The 20913-nt window shown below is 39.2% G+C and overlaps 1 protein-coding gene and 2 pseudogenes across 4 annotated transcripts in view; all 3 read right to left on the bottom strand.

The window, feature by feature from the left end:
* The window catches only part of Tmem196 (transmembrane protein 196), a 54216-nt gene extending 52187 nt beyond the window's left edge, over positions 1 to 2029 (bottom strand). For 2 of the 4 annotated variants that reach the window (XM_004652826.2, XM_045136220.1), the window contains exon 1: positions 964 to 2029. In XM_004652826.2, coding sequence (XP_004652883.1) covers positions 964 to 1110 — 147 coding nt within the window. In that variant the 5' untranslated portion in view covers positions 1111 to 2029. Of the gene's footprint in view, positions 1 to 945 lie in introns of all 4 variants that reach the window. The other 2 variants (XM_012947610.2, XM_045136219.1) reach the window with 1 other exon arrangement.
* A 15858-nt stretch (positions 2030 to 17887) lies between these two features.
* On the bottom strand, positions 17888 to 17985 carry LOC123455416 (annotated as a pseudogene).
* A 1993-nt stretch (positions 17986 to 19978) lies between these two features.
* Positions 19979 to 20706, bottom strand: LOC101611544 (annotated as a pseudogene).
* Positions 20707 to 20913: the final 207 nt, after the last annotated feature.

Consider the following 20913-nt stretch of genomic DNA (forward strand, 5'->3'; position numbering starts at 1 on the left):
ATGCGTCAGAATAGATATTAATAAATTATGTAGAAACCACATTCAAGCTGGAGACTCAAATGAACCTAGCAGCTGAGGAGGGTGCAGGGGTTGGGGGAGAAAAGAGTGGGATGCATCCTCAGGTCTATGCTAGTTATAGTGCTTTGTTCTTTCATTAATTCTTTGTGGAAATGAAGGGTCTGTAAAGTTTTTCTCGAGATTCACCTTATGTAACTAAACAAGATGCTGGTAAGGTCTGCCCCTCACTGAGGGAATTTTATGATATTTTCCTCTGAGCAGGTAGGCGCTCTCTCTTTAATGTGTTTCTTCAGTTAAGATGTTGTTACATCTCTTATCACTGTCTGCTCACTTAGGGCCTATAACTTACAAAACCATTCAGAACTGAACTACTTGAAAGCTAGAAAAGAAATTAAAAGCCATTATACTTGGGAAGATATTGACCCCCCCCCCACTTTCCATTCCTCTCACACTCAACCCATGTCCTTTTCTCTCACATCTCTGTCTGCATTGGTGTGTCTTGGACACGGTTGCCCCCAGATGAATGCATCACTATCTTTATTCCTGGTGCAGAAAAGTGATGACACTCTCATTTTATTTTCCTCTTGAAAAGACCTAAACAAGTAAGCCCTTGTCAAGTGTGACCTCCTACTCCCTGGCCATTTCTTTGCAGAATTAGCCAGTGGAGAATGACTGATACCTCCCTTCCCAAGTTTAAACAATGCCATTCAATTTGTTCTTACACCCAGGTAAGGGGAGGAAAAGAGACCCTGATACTTAAAAGAAAAACAAACTAACTAACTAAAATCAGCATAGCTTGCCAATATCAACCTACATGCAAGTCAGAGCAGATTTTGTGATTTCGTTTCCCCGGGAGGTAGTGACTAACGCACGCACACTGACCATCACCATAAAGAGGTAAAGAGAGAGTGAAATGGCTCAACGTACACACACCCCGCTCCATACCGGGGACGAGTCTCCGAGCTGCGGCGTGTGCTCTCGGAGGGCCAGGCTGAAGCTGACCGCCCCCACGGCCACGCTGGACACCCCCAGCCCTATCTCCAGCACGGAGAGCACCAAGAGGCTCCCAATGATCTGGCCGCTGGTGCACATCCTCCCCGGGTCATCATTCCTTCCAGATCAGAGAGGGAAAGCGCCCATCCACCTTCTTCCTTCCAAGGTCCTCCTTCCCCAGTCCGCTCCCCCTACCAGATCCCCAAACTTTTCTTTCTTCACCGGTGAAACATTATCCACAAAGACTAAGATATCCAGAACGGGAACGGTGTCCCTGGTCAGACCAGAGGCAAAAGAGCTGCTTCAGCCCCTGGCACGTTCACTCCGGGACAGCGGACGGATCTTGCTGGACTGGGAGGGTGGCGGTCCAGAGGGTACACGGGAGCAGAGCTGGAGGACCACGACCCGGAGCAGCCCCGGAGCCCCGCTCTCCAGGCGCTGTCCAGAGTCCTGCCGCGTCCCAGCTCCGTGCGCAGAGCCCGCTCCCTTCGTGGCTTCTGGGACCTTTCAGGCTCCCTTCTCTTCCCCGGTGCCGCCAGGAGCTTTGCTTCCCGGAGATGCAAGGTGACGGGGATTTGTGCTCCCAGCTCCCCTCTGCCAGCTCCTCGTGCCTCCTCTCCTTTGTTTTCGTGAAAACGCAAAGTGCTTCAGCGAGTCGCTCGGTCCCCAGGCGGAGCCAGAGCGGGCGGATGATATTCAGCACCACGCTTCTCGCAATTGCTGTGTCGCCAGGAAAAGCGACCTTGTCTGATGGCCTCTTTCCGTCTGGGTTTTCTCTCCGTCGTCGTCGTCCTCTTCCTCCCCCTCTCTCTTGATCTGATTGTCTTTCATTGCTATGACCTCATTGGGATTTAGGAGAATGACCCAGGAGGGGAAAAGCCTGTTGTGTTTTTTGGATCTAGGACCAATACTCTTGCCTGGCCCTTGATCCGTCCCGCCTCAGGACCCTAAGCACAGAAATTCAAATGATCCCTACCTCCGCATCGCCCCCACTCGCTCCCTTCTGGGCTGCTCTCCAGCCGGGAGGGGCGGCGATGCCTACGTCAACGCTGAGCTGCTTCTGAGCAAAACTTTCTTCTGCGTGAGCACGGGGTAAGGGAGCAGTGAGCAAAGGAAGGGTGAGCGCACAGGGAGGGTGCAAAACCAGACTCCTTGATGTCACCAGGACCCCGGAGGACCCTTACTAAGGACCCTTACTAAGGACCAGTCTGCACGTTAGGAGAGTCCATTGGCAGGATTATGACTTGCCACCTTCCCTACGTGAGGGGGAAGAAGAGCTGGCAAGAGCCACACTCCTATGGGGGCATGGCCACTGCTTTCTCTGGCCCTCAGAGCCTTGCTGTCCCCAAACTCCTTCCCATTGTCATCTTTGGTCTCTTCTTCCCCACCCCTGCTCTACTGAACTGCCTCTTCTTTTCAAGTAATCCCTCTTTTTCTAGTTTGATAGCTCATTCTTTTTAAAAACATGTTATCCTCAATCATCTATGTCAAAATATTAATTGGCTCAATATTATGCAGATCATATGGAGGTAGGGACATCCATTGTGATGTCACCAATGAACCAGTCAATGTCTGGCGAACAGTGTCCCTATGTACTCCTTTCCACCTTCTGTTTTTTAGATACTTTTAGCCCCATCTTCCATGATGCTCTCTGAGTCTTGTAGATATGTCTCTTGTACCTCTGAGCTCTCAGAGCCTCTTGATTTCCATTGCTTTGATGAGATTTCAGTTGCCCCAGTAGCCACCGGCATCTCTAAAAAGAGTTTTTCTATTGAGTGATGGGAGCAACATTAATAGTTTCTCTTCACTTCTGGTGGCAACCAAGCTCAGAAGTTGCTTCAAGTGCTGGGTAGCACCTAGAGAAAGTACAGTATAGGATTGTGTTGAGAGCAGTTTTTCACTTATATCTGAAATATTACCTGATCATTGACTTTTAAACATGTCAATGCATATATCATATGTAAACTATGATTCATACTTTTTAATAGTTCGGATCATCTCATCTCTACTTATTATGAATGATGTGGGTCTGCACTTACCCTCCCCCTGTCTGTAAAATGCAACAGTGTGGAGTTTTCAGATGCAACCATGCAGGTAGCATAAAATATGATCCCTGCAGAAGAGAAATAAGGTTTTATGACACAGCTCCTTACATTGTTTCAAAAGGAGGCCGGCAGGCAGAGAATGGTGGTCTTGCAGAATTTAAGAGATCAATAGGGCTGGAGAGATGGCTTAGCGGTTAAGCGCTTGCCTGTGAAGCCTAAGGACCCCGGTTCGAGGCTCGGTTCCCCAGGTCCCACGTTAGCCAGATGCACAAGGGGGCGCACGCGTCTGGAGTTCGTTTGCAGAGGCTGGAAGCCCTGGCGCGCCCATTCTCTCTCTCTCCCTCTATCTGTCTTTCTCTCTGTGTCTGTCGCTCTCAAATAAATAAATAAATTTTAAAAATTTTTAAAAAAGAGATCAATAGCTGAGTTATTGTTGGCTTTGTGGTTGGAATGCAAAATGTCTCCCATAGTCCTAAGTTTTGTGATTAATACTCATATTAAATCCCCAGCTGGTTAAGCTTTTAGGAGGGTGGAGCGTCAATGGAGGAGTGTCATTTGGGATGGATCTAAAGGTTTATTAATCCAAAACTACTGGGTGTCCGTTAGTTTGGTGGTTCACTCTTGGTGTACCTTCCTGCTGATGGTGACAAGATATGGTGCCCAGCTTCTACTCTGCCATGCTTTTCTTGCCATTCTGAAACATCACCTCAAAAATGTAAACTTGAAATCTTTTTTTTTTTCCATGTGCTACTTTCAGTTGGTTGTTTTATTTTCCAACAATGATAAGGTAAATGTGACAGAATATTGGTACCAGGAAATGGGTTATTACTATTGTAAGGCTAATCATGTTTTTGTTTTGTTTTGTTTTGATTTGATTTTGCAACTGGTTGGCAGTAGTAATATAGAAGGAGTTGGAACTTGGAGTAGAGAAGACTTGTACTGATGTGGGCAGAGCATGAAAAACCATTCTGGTTAGAGTTGGAATGACCTAATTTCAGAAATAGAGGTATAGACTGTGAAGTCTTGACTTATGAGGTTTAAGAAGGGGAAACACTTTGTAAGGACTGAGTTAGAAGCAGTTTTCAGTTTGTGATACTCTGGTGGAAAGGGTGCCTGACCTGAGAACTTGAATAGAGTTGAATTTGAAAGTAATGGACTGTTTTGTTTAACAGAGGAAAAGTACAGAGCAGAAAGATATGAAGTTTGGCACAGGAAAATGTAAGTAGCTTGGATATCAGGCAGGCACAGAGACTACATCAGATGCAACTGTTTAAGATATTACCACTATTAAGAATGGGACGGATGCTTTATATTAGGATAATAGGAGAAGTGACGACTCTCTTGAAGGAGGAGGCCTGAAGTAAGAATGCCAGACGAGTTTACTCTCTTCAAACTTGTCTTCATTTCCCCCTGAATTATACAGTTTGGTAGTTAATCTAGTACTGGTTCTATGAGCATGACGAATACAAGAAAAGGGAATCATGAAGTACACATAATTATGGAAAATGCCCATTGAGCAATGTGAGGCAGGGTTGAAGTCCCTGTTTGGAGATCCTGCAAGGCTATGGCATGGAGATGTGAAGATGGACTGTGGGCTGCAGAGAAGAACCTATGGTTTTGGAGATGCCAGGGCTATGGGATAGCTTCCAAAAAGGTTCCTAGCCAGAATGGATCTACCAAGGCTTCTAGCAACACAGCTTGAGAAGCAGAGAAAGTCAAGCCTTTGGGAACATTTCATCAAGAGTACCAGAGGTTGCATAGAGTTGTAGTAGTTAATGTTTGTTGCTGATTTCTGGCCTTGCATTGATACAATCTTTTATTGTTTCACCTCCTTTTTACAATGGACCCAGTGTTGGAAATATTTCTATATCAGGGCTCACAGTTTAAGAGACTGTCTTGAGTCTCAGATGAGACTTTAGACTTTTGAAGAGTATTGGGTAAAGACCATGAAGACTTTCAAAGTTTGACAGTAGGCAGTTTGCATCATGAGATGTTCATGAGTCTGTGGGAGTCAGCAGCAGGGTGTGGTGGTTTGAATGTGAAATATTCCCCATAGCCTCATGCACTGATTAAACCTCATACTCAATTTCCAGCTGGTGAAATCTTTAGGAGTTAGAGCCTTGATTGAGGAGACGTGCCACTTCGGGTGAACATTAGTGTTATTAGTCTATCCCTACTGGGAGTTAACTACTTTGCCCTCTCTGGCTGCTACCCCTCAACTCAATGTGACAAGATGTGATGTCTAGCCTTTGTTTTTCCATATTTTCCCTAAGATGCTGAAAGTTTCCCTCAAAACTTTGAGCTTGAGATAAACCCTTTCTTCCCATGAGCTTTTTTTTCTGTTTAGGTGCCGTGTGTGTATGTGTGTGTGTGTGTGTGTGTGTGTGTGTGTGTGTGTGTGTGTGTAAATATGAAAGCAGCTTAACAGGGGCCTTGAATATAAGGGCTACATATTGATTTTTGTCAGGAAACTTAAGCCCAGTGGAATGATGTAGGAGTCAAGTGTTTAGGTGATATTTACGTGGTTCATGAGAGCCATAATGAAGTTAATATCTCTTTAGAAGAAAGAATTCAGGAGTATACTGTCTCTACCATGTGGAGATACACCAGGAAGGTAGCTATTTGCACATCAGTGAGAAGGATCTTCCCTACTGACTCTGCCTCTGCTTTAAGCTTGTATATACCAGCCTCTACAATTGTGTAAAGTAATTTTTTGTTGATTTAGCCACCAACCTACATGGTGGGCTGGAAGAACAGTCTGAAATGACTAAACCACTGAAGTAGCCAAATTTTTCAGAGAGAAGAGGAGTGCTATGGAGAAAGAGATTCATAAACCTCAAAAGGAATCCTTGAGTCTATTTTTAGATTTCTGGCCACATAATTCTTGAATGCAACTTCACAATGTTATATGAAATATTGAAGCAGTAATGATCAATTTTTCTTCCATAACTTTGTGAGGACTGTAAACTCATTGGTCCCAGGAGCTCAGTAAACCACAAGCAGAATAAACAAAGTAACTACAAATAGAACAAACCCACCAAAGCACATATCAGCCAAACTGCTGGAAACTCATGATAAGGATTAACATTCCAAGAGATGGAAGAAAAAGGGCATATCATGTACTTAGGAACAAAGACAAGACTTGACTTATGAAGAGAAGATGCTTAGTGAATAAACCCCTTGCTGTACCAGCGTGAGTGTGTGGGTTCTGATCCTTAGATCACAAGAAAAGCTTGAGATGATGGCAGCATGCTACCGAAATCCTAGCACCACAGCAGCAAAAGACAGAGGCAAAGACAAGCACTTCCTGGAAGTTTGAGGAGCAATGAACATGTTGAATGTATCATGGAGCAACAGTGAGCATAGGCAATCCCACTTCAGTTGAGGTTGAAGGTGAGGACCAACACTGGGATGTTGACTAACTGCTAGCTAAAAGAAAAAGAAACAATATGTCTTAGGGTTTATGACATATGTGAAGTTAAATATAAGTCATCAGAATCCATGGGACAAACAATATAATCATCGAATGCTGTAGAGGTTTTACATTAGATGTACAGTAGCCTGTTAATAGTAGAAGTTAGTCTTGGTTGCTTGGAATGCAATTCTGCATCAACACTTAGAGAAACTACTGAATAGCCATGATATACAGAACAACACAGAAAGTAACTCAAAAAGGAGATGAGTATTAAAGGTTGGTGAGAATTAAGTATGATTATTAAATGGTTATAGTTGCCTTCCCATTGGAATAAAACGCCTGGCAACTGATGGAAGAAATGATTGATTTCAGTTTACAGGCTTGAGTGGAAGTTTCATGATGGCAAGGAGAGCATGGCATGATTAGAGGACAGGCGTTATAATCTGCCACCGCAGGTGTAACCAGCAGCAAAAGAGAAAATCGAGCTAACACTGGCAAGCTAACACTGGCAAGCTAGGGGTAATAAATTTCAAGGTCTTCTCCAGCAAGTTTCCACCTTGCAAGTTGCCATCTTGGGATCAAGCATTAAGAGCACGTGAGTTTATGGGGAATATTTGTTTCAAACCACCACATATATTGACCTAAAAGAAGGAAAGGAAAGGTAAAATGAAGGAACAGATAAGTAGAGAAAAAATGAAAAACAACCAGATGATACAGCTGATCCTCAATCTTATCAGCAATTGTAATAATTAGTGGCATGATTGTTGCACTTAAAACTCAGATAGGAAGATTGAACAATAATTGTAGTAAGAATAGTAATAGTAATAATGCTAAAGCTGCATGCTGTCTTCACAAAGCCTGGTTTAAATATAAGGTCATATCTGCATATATGGTAAAAGGATGCAAATTCTTCTTAGGAATATGAGAGATTAAATCACTTTTCATATGCACCTCCTTCAAAAAAAAAGCTTAAAATTTGGACTTCAAAATTATAAAATATAAAAAGCAGCTACCTAAGATGTGGTGAACAGAAGAAGTAGGTAGACTCTTGTTATTGTTACTTTCTTACAGCTTGTAGCTTAGGGTAGGGTGCCACCAATTATGACATATGTGGCCTTGGTAGGGGCACAGCATGCAGAAACCTGCAGCCTTTTTGGCCAGGATAATGAGGAAAATCGATAGAAAATTGTCAATGACATTTTGAATAGGGAATACCTAGAAGGAAAGAAAACAAAATCCTGGAGAATGGATTCCCAAATTTTGCTAAACTAAAACATTAAAGCACACATAAGTAAAACAGTCTCAAAGAAGACCAAAACCTGCATGGTACAAGTGCTTGCTATTCTAGCGCAGCTGGGTCAATTAACATCTACAGCAACAGGATGGATACTTATTAGAGAAAACATGCAGAAACCAGAGTCTTCACAACTTAATATTCATAATGTCTTAGACGTAATTAAAATTGCTCAACATATGAAAACCAAGCTAATGAAGACTATCATCCATGGGGGAAACTCACCAAAGATCTGACCACAAAATAAATCAAGTCTTGAAATCAGCAGAGAAAGAGAGTAGTTATAACGACCTCAATGAATTAAAACAGGATGTTTTCCAACCAATAAACATGTAACATGTCAGTAGGGAAATTAGAAAATTTGGCAGTTTGATAGAGGGAAGAAGCTCAAACATTTGAGATCTTAAATGAACATTAAGCAACAAATATGTCAATATACAGATGTCAAGAACGTCAAGTTAATGAGATCCAAAAGCAAAACATATTTTGATAGCAAGATTTATTAATAGAATTCAATTTCCTTAGAAATCTTGAAAACCAGAAAAAAGTAAAGTGACATGGTTTAAGATTTAAAGATTAAGAGATCAACCCAGAATTCTATGTACAACTAAAATACGCATCACAAATAAAAGTAAAGAGATTTTTAGTTAAAATCTGAAAATGGATACCTGTCAGACCTAAGCTACAAGTTCTCCAAACTGTGGAAAAATCCTAAAATCCCACGGAAAATAATAAAAAAAGCATTATAAATGGTTGGTATTTGGAGGCTGGAGAGATGGCTTAGCGGTTAAGCGCTTGCCTGTGAAGCCTAAGGACCCCAGTTCGAGGCTCGGTTCCCCAGGTCCCACGTTAGCCAGATGCACAAGGGGGCGCACGCGTCTGGAGTTCGTTTGCAGAGGCTGGAAGCCCTGGCGCGCCCATTCTCTCTCTCTCCCTCTATCTGTCTTTCTCTCTGTGTCTATCGCTCTCAAATAAATAAATAAAAAATTAAAAAAAAATGATTGGTATTTGGAATCATGAAAATGAGTATGTTTTTCTCTCTGAAAATTTTATAAACTACACAATACTATTTAAACAGAAATCACAACATTATCTTGTGGGGTCTATGATGTACAATAAGCTGTAATGTAAAGGATGGAAAATATAAAACCATGTACTTGTCAGTCTTGTATTTATATAGACTGCATAGTTCACTATAAATAGATTGTACTCTAATTATCAAGGTAACTGAATAAAAACATTAAAATATAAAGACAAGCATAGGAAGATAGTGAAGGAGATTAAAAAATCCAAAAGTATTTGGAGGATCCAAGTAAAAGAACAAAGGAAAAAGCAAAGTAGGGAACAAAAAGTACACAAATATATAAAAAGAACAAAAAGGAACAAAGTACAAGGCAAAGCAGAAAAAAGAACAAGTAAAATAGTATGCCAATATCCAGTAATATTAATAGTTATGTTAAATCTTTTACCTATTTTTTCTTTTTATTTATTTGGGTCTTACATGGGCCTGGGGAATCGAACCTGGGTCCTTGGGCTTGGCAGGCAAATGTTTTAATTGCTAAGCTTTCTTTCCAGCCCTAAATATATTTAGTACTAATGAAATAATCAGTACAATTAAAAACTGTCATGGAGAATAAAGGAGGAAAAAGACCCACTATATATGTTTTTCAGAAAGCATATACTTTGAGTACAAATTTCAAAAGGTTAAGTAATGAATGAAGGGAGAAAGTCCTCACAAAAGGTGACAGTCAACAAAACATAAAATACAGCTGAAATTAAAGTATCAGAGATAGAGCTGGACAAGATACAAAGTATAAAAACATCAAACATAAAATCACAAACAGATGTGGTAGATAGTTCCTGCCTTGTCTTGCAATGATTCCTGCCCTTTGGAACTGAAATCTTGTGTAGTGTTCTTTCAGTTCATATGGACTGCACTGAGTGACTGACTTTCCTCTAATAGAATGTGGTCAAAGTGACAGGGTTTCAGCTCCATGATTAGGCTACAAAGGACTCTAACTTCCATCTTATGGTGGCCTCATAGGCCTTTGCTGCTATGTTGAAAAGGCTCACAGGACAAGGAGTTGAGTGATATTGGCTCCAGGACATCAGCCACTGAGGAATTATCGCCCTGAGTTTAGTAACTAATTTGGGTCTGAATCTGCCAACTACCACACGGGTAAGCTTGCAAATCAATCTTTGATCACTGATTGCAAGAGGAGATCTACCTAAGTTCCTCCCAGATTCCTGATCATCAGAAACAGAGATAAAGGATGATGTGGTTTCATGACATTCAGTGCTGTCATAATATTTGTGGGATCATTAATAGGTTTAAAAAAAACATATGTACTTTCAAAAATACGGAAACTCAGCCGGGCGTGGTGGCGCATGCCTTTAATCCCAGCACTCGGGAGGCAGAGGTAGAAGGATCGCTGTGAGTTCAAGGCCACCCTGAGACTACAGAGTTAATTCCAGGTCAGCCTGGACCAGAGTGAGACCCTACCTCGAAAAACCAAAAACAAACAAACAAACAAACAAACAAAAAACCCTGAAACTCCAAATAACAGAACTTCACATGTGAGGAAAAATTTAGAACTTAAAAAAGAAATGGAACAAATAGAATAAATCAAAGACATAGTATATATAAATACATATTCTCTGATTTCCTAACTTATTTAACAAAAATGGTAATAACTGTGTTCTCTGTCTTTAAAAAATTTATTTATGCATGTGCCACTTTGTGCATCTGGCTTTATATGGGTACTGGGAATTGAACCTGGGTCATTCATTAGGCTCTGCAAGCAAGTGTGTTAATCGCTGAGCCATCTCTGCAGCCCCTGTCTTCCCTCTTTTAATGAGAATATAATGTCTGACTATTGAAGGATGTTCACTTAAATGATAGGTTCTTCCCTTATTATAGAACCAGAAAAGATACTTTACACATCCTTTTTAGATTTCTGGTATCTCTGTAATCCCCATTGATTTCTGATATCCCCTTTGAAATGAGTAAATTAATGCTTAAATATTTAGACACCATTTTCATTAGATATTTGTTAACTAAGCAACCATTTACTTAGTTTTTAAAAGAGATAAAAAACAATGGGAACACATTATTATGTTACATTCACTAAAATGAAAAGTAGATTAGGATAGAATGGCAGAATCAAAAGTGCTAGGAAAGTCTTTCCTCTTAGATTTCATCCTATATTTAGATCACTTTTTATCACATTCCTGACTGCTTCACCTCTTTCCCATGACCAGGAATTCACAGCATTAGAAAGATGATATTAAGCCTAACAACTACATATTTTATAAATTACTTCTGCTGTTTTCAGTTTTGTGTTTGGGCACAAAAGAGAACAAATACAAATGATGTTTATTATGATAGTCATGCAATCACTTGATATTTTCATGTCTTATATGAGCCTGATGATTGTAGGAGGATATTCCAAGTCCTTTTAAGAGATTATATAAAATGGCCTTTATAATTAATAGTATTGAGTATTAACTGACTCCTTTCTCTTGAAAATAAATGCCTTATGGAATAAAACAACACTAGATCCATGTAGTGGAGAATAAGTATCTACAAATCTGCCTTTCTATAATTGTTACCTGCAGTGATTATGGTTAAACTTGGCTACGCTGTAAACCACTGTTTCATGTTGAATTTTTAATAAATGGATGCCATAGGGTATTTTTCTGTAGGCTGTCCTGTTTCCTCAGTCTTGTATCTGTACAGTTAATTTTCTTTTAACCCGAATGCAGGCTCATTATTTTATCACTTTCTATTTCATCTTGCTGTCTTTGGTCCTTCATTCTCTCCCACTGAAATCTTGAATTATCTTTCTGTCATCTCATGTGTTAGCTATTCCTTCCAGAGTTATGTCATATGCCCCCAAGCAGTGGGCTTATTCTGTCCTCATTCTTCTTGTTTGAAACATTAAAAAATATCATTTTATTATTTTAGGCATTTTTAACAGCCTCTTGTTTTTCTATCTATATATTTCAAGATTTCTGTCACTCTGGGTTTATTTTTGTTTATCATATCTCCCATATTTTAGCTTTTCATGATTCCCTCAAAACATACACTTAGATCAGTAGTTAATAGGCACAACATTTAATAGGTTTTATTCATTACTTTCTATCCAGGACATTATAATTATAGTTTTGGCTTAAAGAGACATCTGTCTAGTTGGTTATCATCCTGGAAAGTATCTGACAGGTCCTCCCTGTGATGCCAGGGGCTAGCTAGCACATCTCATCATCCTAGTGCTTCTTTATCTGATGCTAAGATAAAACTAACTTTCCAACTCACTGAATAAATGTGTGGTAAACATTTGGTAATCAAATGTATGGGGAAATGAAAGGAAAAGAAAAGATTGATGTACACCTGAGTGATAGGGTTTTTTTTTGTCACTATAACAAATATTGGAGATATTCATCTGAAAAGAGGAGACAATTTGGGACTCGGATTGTGGAGGTCTCAGTTCTTGACCCTGTTGTTTTGAGGCCTATGGTGAGGCAGCACATCATGACAAGAGTATGTGTGGGAGAAATAGAACTCAATGATCACCCCATTCTTCCCGCAGAAGGCATACCTCAAATAACCTAAGACATACAACTAGGCACCATATTTAAAATGTTGCACCTCCTCTATTTCAATGCAAGCCTGGGTGTTCAAGACTTTAACTTGTGAGAACTAGTGTGTAGTCCAGATCCAAACAATAGTAAATACAATATCATTTTTTTCTAGAGTCTATTCATTTCAATTTCATTATATCTAATTACAAGAAATTAAATTGGCATAGCTATTTTCCTTGTTTAGTTAGCTGAACCTTATTAAGATTAAATGTAAAAGGGAAATTATGGCTTTAAAATCTGAAATATTTATGAAAAAAGTGTTATTTTTACAGACACATAGTTTTATAAAATAAAAAGAGCAAACAATCATCAGAAAATGTTACAATATATTGAACAGCAATGTTTTTAAATTTTTTATTAGTTTTCTATTCAGCAAATACAGGCAGTTTGGTACCACTATTAGGGTCATCTATGACATACCCCCTCCCCAATGGCCCCTCCTTGTTGATGTATATGGGTCATGCATTGTGGAGTTAGCCCACAGTTATTGGTACAATAAATGTCTCTGCATATCATGACCTAACATGTGGCTCTGACATTCTTTCCACCCCCTCTTCTGCAAAATTTCCCTGAGCTATGTTGGGTTCATTTTTGGTCTGCTTCAGTGATGAGTTGTTGGGGGCCTCTGAGGCTCTGGCTCTCTGATTTGGTAGGAGTTGATTTTTTCTCTGTGTTGTTGCTTGTTTTGCCAATTTTCCTTAGTTTCAGTCGGGGCCCTTTTGAAGTATGATGGGGTGGCTGTCTCCTTAGGATCTGCATCTATCTGAAAAAGAGAATCAGAATCTCCAATGGAGAGTAAGTTAGCAACAGGACAAATGAGATAACCCTTACTTTTTTAATACAGAGTTTAATAGGTGTAGGCCCTCTTGTAGCCCATGATTGATGGTAGCTTGATATTGGATAGTGGGCTTATGTTTGGATATGGTTCTGACTTGTTTCCCAGCTCCAGCTATGGGTCCCGCACCACTGAGGGAATAAGTTAGCCAAATCAAGAGCAGTTGGTTCCCCATCATGGCTGTGTGCCACTATTGCACTTGTGTGGGCACCACAACAGGTTATTTGTTGCTAAGTAGGTTAGACCATGAGTTGCTTGGACAGATATTGGTCATTTTCTCCAGTCGCCCATGTGGCACCTTTTGGCGCTAGACATGCTGACTGTGAACAGAAAAATTTTATACCTTAACAGAATATTACAAATGGCTTGTAAGCCTGTCCAAAAGTGCCAGTCTCAGTAGTAAATGAATTATATAATCATTGCTACTCCTACTAGACCTAAAACCATTTTATTTTTATATTTAAATTAAAGTATTAATGTATGTTTTCTTTTTAGAATTTTATTGATTTTCACGTAGAATGGGAGAAGGAGAAGGAGGTAGATATAAGGAGGGAGAGAGAGAGAAAGAAAAAGAGACAAAGAGAAAAATGGACATACCATAGCATCTTACCACTGGAAACAAACTATAGATGCATTTGACACTGTACATGTGGCTTTATGTGGGTACTAGAGACTAACAAGCTTTGTAAGCAAGTGACTTTATCTACAGAGCTTTCTTCCTTGCCCCAGAAACAATTTTAAATTATAATTAGTGTCATTGGGAGCAAATAAAATAGTTATTAAATATTTGAGGACTACAACTGGGCATAATACTTTAAGATACATTTGGTAATAATTTTAACAAGAATATTAAAATACTTATACCTAATATTAAATTATACTTAATATCAAAATGGTTATACATTTGGACACAGTTTTTACACCTTTAACTTTTGTATTTTTATTCCAATCAATTGCTAATTAATGACCCACGCCATTTATGGGTATAGTAATATTCATCCTATTGTTATTGTTAGAAAACAATTAAAATCACCCTGATTTTTCAGTTAAAAAATAATGCTGAAAGAAAGAATAATGATGCTATCAAATATAATAATTTATAGTAATTATAACTATATTTTAAAATCTTATGTGGGTATGAATATTTTAAAATTATATAAATTAACTAACGTCATAATTTTCTTTGAAAATATGCTGGCACAAAACAATGGGAAGAATGGCACAGTAATTTTATTTGTTCTTTAGGTAGTATTTATGAATCTTTTTCATCTTTATACTTTCTTTATCTTTCAATTCTTTAACAATATTATTAATAATATTCCAATTAAAAATTCATTAGAAAAGTCATATAATAGTAGGAAGACCATCAGAAACACAGCAGTGTGGGGACATTTAATGTTCTAGAGAAATTTGTCTATGAATCACAATACCTCCAGGGAATATGTTAAAATTTAATTTAAAATATAAGTTAGTAGTTATAGTATTTAAATTAAAATTAAACTATGTTGAATATCCATGTTGAAGAAGATAGAATTAATAAGAAAGTTTTAAATGTATATCTTCCTTTACTCTTAAAGACTAACAAGAAATATGGAAAGTCCAATAATGTGAAATGTTCACTCTTCGAACAGGCTATAACTCTGTTAGGTCATATGGCCTAGGAATTAAGTAAACCTAATGTTGTAGATTTCAAAGAATGTCTTTTCTGTACAGGCAAGAGTATATTCTTCTCCCACATATGCCAAATCTTGGGAGTAAAAAGAAATACCAGAAATTCTGTTCATATTTTGAGGCATTATGATATGAACAAAATAAGTATTTTGTTATATTTCCTACTTTTGAAATTTTTATTTATTTATTTATTTTTATTTATTTATTTATTTATTTATTTTGGCTTTGCAAGGTAGGGTCTCACTCCTCTCAGGCTAACCTGGAATTCTCTATGTCTTCTCAGGGTGGCCTCGAACTCCCTACTATGATCCTCCTACCTCTGCCTCCAGATTGCTAGGATTAAAGGCATGCACAACCACACCCAGCCTTACATTTTCAGTAATATCAAACATAAGCTTGATAAGGAAATTTTCTTCATAACAACTCTAATTAGTTTATTCAGCCCATACTTATCGGATCTTAATGACAAACTATGTGTTTGAGTGGACCCTGAGTGTGAACTCTGAGTAGTGGTGTAGGGGAGACTGATTCATAAGATGATGCTCAACAGGAACAATGCTGACTTGTATGGGGTGCTTACTATGTGCATAGCACTATTCTACCCCTGATGACCACAAAAATAATTCTGTGGGGGATTAATATGGAAAATAGTTAAACAAGGAGTTGTATGATATAATTTCAAATAGAAAAGTAAATTAGACTGAAGCATGAGGGTAAGGAAGATGAGTTTCATATAGCATTCCAATAAGTACCATGCAATCACAAAGATGTAAATGAAAAGTGTGTGTGTGTGTGTGTATGTGTGTGTGTGTGTGTGTTTGGTGAGTGTGTGTGTGTAGTAAGTGTGTGTGTTTTCCAGGCTTCTCAGAAGGGAGAAAAAGGAACAAAAATGGAAGACATTAAATGGTTCCAAAACAGTGAAAATCCAATGAGTTAGGGAGAAACTTGATAGAAATAAGATGGAAAAAAATCTTGAGACTTGATTATTTAAGGCTACATGATACAGATTAAGTGCATCTTTACTTTCAGTATATCTAGTGTTTGAAAGGTGTAAGGACATAAAGCCCCCTCACACTGAGGAACAGCTGTAGATGGATTTTAAGGAGAATGATTATATAAGTAATACATTATAGGAAATATGAAAAACAGAAAATACCAATAACATAGACAATATATAATCCAGAAGGCAGCAAAAGAATGAACATAAATGCTACATTCATAAGAATTTAATGACCTCCTGAGGTCTAAAAGAATTTTGTCATGATATCTGTTTTATTCTTATCACCAAACTTTGAGTTACATGGGTAACATTCCTGTATAGGAGATTCATAAATCTGAAAAGTAAGTTTCTTCTGTGAGGGAAAAGTGTTAAGTCAGCAAAATGATAACCTATCCATTTCACTTGTCATAGTTTTATGTATTGTCTTGCATTATAAATTATTTTTACATTATATTTAGTAGGTAGAGGTAGGATCTGAAATTCTCTTTTGAATTTCTTTTACACATAGGATCTTTGCAGAGTTTTGGTAAGATAATATAACTGATTTTTAAATACTAAAGATCATACTTTTTCTAACATTTACATAACATAAGTAAGCTTGGAATTCATAATGGTTCTAAAAATATGGATTGTCATTGGCACAATATTTTTTTCATTTTACATTTAAAAAAAATGAGTCCAATTTGGAGGTGTTTCTGTATATTAAGTCATTAATTGTTTACCTAAGGTATTTTTATTGTCTATGAGGTGCCATGCTCTGTTTTATTAACAGAGAATAAAATAGAAAACCTGCTTGGGGCAGGGAAAGTGGAAGTTGCTCAGTCACTATGATGAACTATGTTTGATTTCCCAGAACCCTCATCAACAAACAGAAAACACAAAGCTTGGGTGTGGAGGTTGTTTATAATCCCAGCGCTGGGGAGGCACAAGCTGCTTCCTGTGGTGTGCCTACTTGGTGAGCTACAGGCCAGTGAAAGACCCCCCCCCCCCCCAGGACCCTCAGGAAAAGATGGTTGACACCTGATAGGAAGAACACCTGAAGTTATCCTCTGGCCCACATGCATACCGACACACATGCGCATACATATTTGTACACACACCTGTATGCCCCCACAGAAAGACACATTCACACACAAAAATAAAAACCCATCTTTTTATTATAACCTTGAAACTAATTTTAAATGACACCTTAAGGACCTGTTAACAACTTCCATACAACAGATTCTTGAACTTCCTTATCCCTCCACTTAGGCACAAACATTTTGTGACAAGATAAACTAAGGACTAAATAAGTAAAGTGTGATTCAATTTAATATCTGCCTTTCTCTTTTCATTGTTTATTTGTATGTACATATGCATGCCTGTATGGGTAACACTGACTCTTGTGTATAGGAATGTGTGTGTGCTATGGTGTTCATGTGCAGGTTAGAGGACAGCCTCGGTGTGTGTCTCCTTTCCTTCCGCCTTCTTTTGAAACAGAGGTTCTCTGGCCACTGCTTGTTGTTGCTCTCCATTGCTCAAGGCACATTGAGCATGCTCCACTTCTGTGTCCAACTTTATGTGGGTGCTGAGGACGGCTGAACTCAGGTTGGTAGGCATTCAAGCAAGTGCCTTTAACCACTGATCCATTTCCCAGCCTGCAGTTTAGTTTTCTTAGTATATGTTGGAGTAATATCAATTTTCGCATTGTGCATACTAAACCAGTATCTCATCAACCAAGAATTATTCTTTGCAGTTCAGTCTGTGCCTTATGACCCTGCTTTTGTCTGTATTATCTGCTGAAATAGAATTCATACTGTTTCCCAAATCAGTATCCCATAATTGTTACCCTCAGGACACTTCTGGTGTTTACCCAAATTACACTTTAAGAAGTTATATTCTCCACTCATAGATTTACAAAATGGCTATTATCTTTAATTGTTTTATCTCAGAATTTATACCTTTCTAATATTTATGTCCAGTCTCACATTGTATTATATATATGGAACACTTCACGAATTCATGTGTCATTCTTGCACAAGTCCATGCTAATCTTCTATCATTCCAATTTTAGTATTGTTGCTGCCAAAGTAAGCACAATCATACATATTTTAACACTTTTTTATTATCAAAGGCTTCATAAATTACCTTTAGCCTGCATCCCTGACCTCCTACCACTTGGTCCACTGCAGGAGGTTCCTGAGCTGCCAAAATTCAAAAAATAAATAATGAATTCTTCACAACAACAACAAAATATCCCTTCCTGTGTCCTATATTGCAGCCTTTGTGATAGCGGTAATAATCATCTCACCTTGAATCACTGCCAAAAATAGCTCTGGCATTCTTTGGCACCACAAAGAAGCAAATTTATTTTATCATACTTGATTTACATCCATTTCATAGTCATAGAATGTAATACTGCTTCACAGAGTCAGGAGCATCTGGATGACTGAGCTGAATAAGTAAAATACAATAAGCATAAAAAATACCAGAAGTCATTAAAAATGAATAATGCATCACATATCTCCACATGGATGATTCCGCCAATCCAGCATAGTGATTACAATTCATACCTCTTACCTGTTGACTTTTTGTTTGTTTGTGTTCTTTTTTTAATTTTTTGAGGTAGGGTTTCACTGTAGTACAGACTGACCTGGAATTAGTCTCAGGCTGGCCTCAAACTCATAGCAGTCCTCCTACCTTAGCCTCCTAAGTTCTGGGATTAAAGATGTGCAGAAACATGCCCAGCCTGAGTTTTTTGTTACTTGTACTTTTATTATTTATGTATGTGAGTATATGGAGATCAGAGAACAACCTTGAGATGTGCCTTATCTCTTTCCACATTCTTTTGAGGAGGGTCACTCTTGCCACTGCTACTTGAGAACTTCTTTTGCTGTCTTATAAACTCAACTTATTTCAAGTGTACTTTTTCCTCATTATGTCTTATTTCATGCTGATCAATAAGACTATTTGTTATGTTTGTAATACAGTCAGAATCTTTTGCCATAATTTGTATTCTTTCATAGGATCCTGAGCCTCCTAAATGATTAGCTCTTCATGCTGTAAATATATGTCAGTTTAGGACCATTGCAAAAGAGGTGCCAGGATGAATGCAACAGCCAAAGGATGGAGATGAGTGCTTTAGAATGCTGTCTTCTGGAGAGGAAGCGGCTGTTGCATTCATGGCCTCATACAATGGCTGTTATTACTTGTCCAATACTTGCACAATATTGGGCCATCAAATGATGTCATGGATGATGGATGGTGGCAAAAAACCCCAAATAAACAAACAAAAAACACATCAAAATAGAAGAGGAGAGAAGCGTTCCAGAGAGGGAAGGAGGAAACCTAATCCTAAAATCATGGGCTCTGGCTTTTAATTCCCAGTGTTAGAAATGAGTTACCCTCCCAGTGTGCAGTTTAGTTGGAGAGATCTATTATATAAGATCTTCAAACCAAGGCAGGCTTCTGCCAAAACACTTGAATATCCATCAGAGGTAAATGGTAAGACCCTATTGCTGATGACACCACAAGCTTTTGACACAGGACATCTAGAGATCACATTGGAATTTAAAAGGAATCCAGTTCCAAGATTGATATAGCCTTCATAGTGCTAGAAAGTGCTACCTGAGCTCCTGGGGGAAAATGGCCACCAACATTGTGAACAAGCAGGGTATCCTTCTAGAGACAAAGTCAACCAGCCAGACAAGATGTACAAGCCTTTGTAATAATGACACTCAGCCCAGGTGGATACCTAATGGCTCTATGATTGGATAAGAGAGCTGCTCAATGGGAAGGAACTCCTTGCTAATTCTGAGAACCATTTTACAACCCTATAGAGGTGATGGTCATAGACTCCAGTGAGAAGTTCCCACTAGTCTTTGGCCAAAAAGAGAGGCTACACCCATCAAATCTCTCTTAATTAACTAGGCTTATCCCCTTTGCTCTCACTCCCCATTGAACAATCTGTTTCCTTCCTTCCTTCCTTCTTTCCTTCCTTCCTTCCTTTTGTCTTTGTGCAAGATTTTATTAAATGTCTTTAAAGAGCAACATTCAGCCTCCATATGCAGCTGCCAATGAGATTCTGTCACAGTGTTGGGACTGGCTGAGGGATGGCAGGTGGTTCTGGCTTCCCACCTTTCTGTTCTGAGATGGGGATGGTGGGCAGGATTTCATGTTTGGGTTCGACGATGCTCAAATGGTCAGGCAGGGACTTCTTAGGGCCAATCTTGCCACATGGATCCCAGGGCAGCATGATCTTCACTTTGATGCCCAGCACACCTTGCCTGAGCAGTACATGATGCACGGTGGTGTCAACGTACTAGTTAATAGGGTCTCCATTGTGGATCATCAGGCCATCCACAAACTTCATTGATTTTTGCCCTCTGATCTTGGAGTTTTCCAGATACGACAACCTCGCAGCCCTTTGCCCCACTCTTAATGATAAACTGCAGCATACCATAGCAGGCTTTCCACCCAGCAAGCCCTCCTAGGAGTTTGTAACGCAGAGACTCTGCCTGGGCAACGGCACACAGACCTCTTGTGGCCACCTTGTCTGCCTAAAGCTCTACACTGCCCTCAGGAAAGCCAAACCTGTTTGGCACCACTGCAGTCCCGGATGCGATGACACTTCTCTCCGAGAACATTCTGTGTCCTGGTGGCTAAGATCATGATCTCTGCCCTAATGGGTGTAACTCGGACCTCCACTCCAGAGCAGCTATCTTCAGCCAGCTCTCATGTGAGAAACTCATTCAGCTCAGTTTTGAAGAGACCATCAGCAACCAATTTCTTCTTCCTGGAAATTTGCACTGCCATCTTACAGCTGTGCCGCCAAAAAGAAAGGGAGCCTGTTTTCTTTCTTAACAAGGGCGGTGAAAACTGGGTAGAAAAAAAAAAATAACTAACATTGCAAGAAAAGATAGCTGACTGTCCTCTCTATGATGAGATGAGCCACCTCTTGCACATCAGCCAGAGTTCAGGTGACACCACAGAGGAAGTGGAGCGCGAAGCATGAGTTCTGCT

Source organism: Jaculus jaculus, chromosome 16 (genome assembly GCF_020740685.1).
Source record: "Jaculus jaculus isolate mJacJac1 chromosome 16, mJacJac1.mat.Y.cur, whole genome shotgun sequence".
NCBI lineage: Eukaryota > Metazoa > Chordata > Mammalia > Rodentia > Dipodidae > Jaculus > Jaculus jaculus.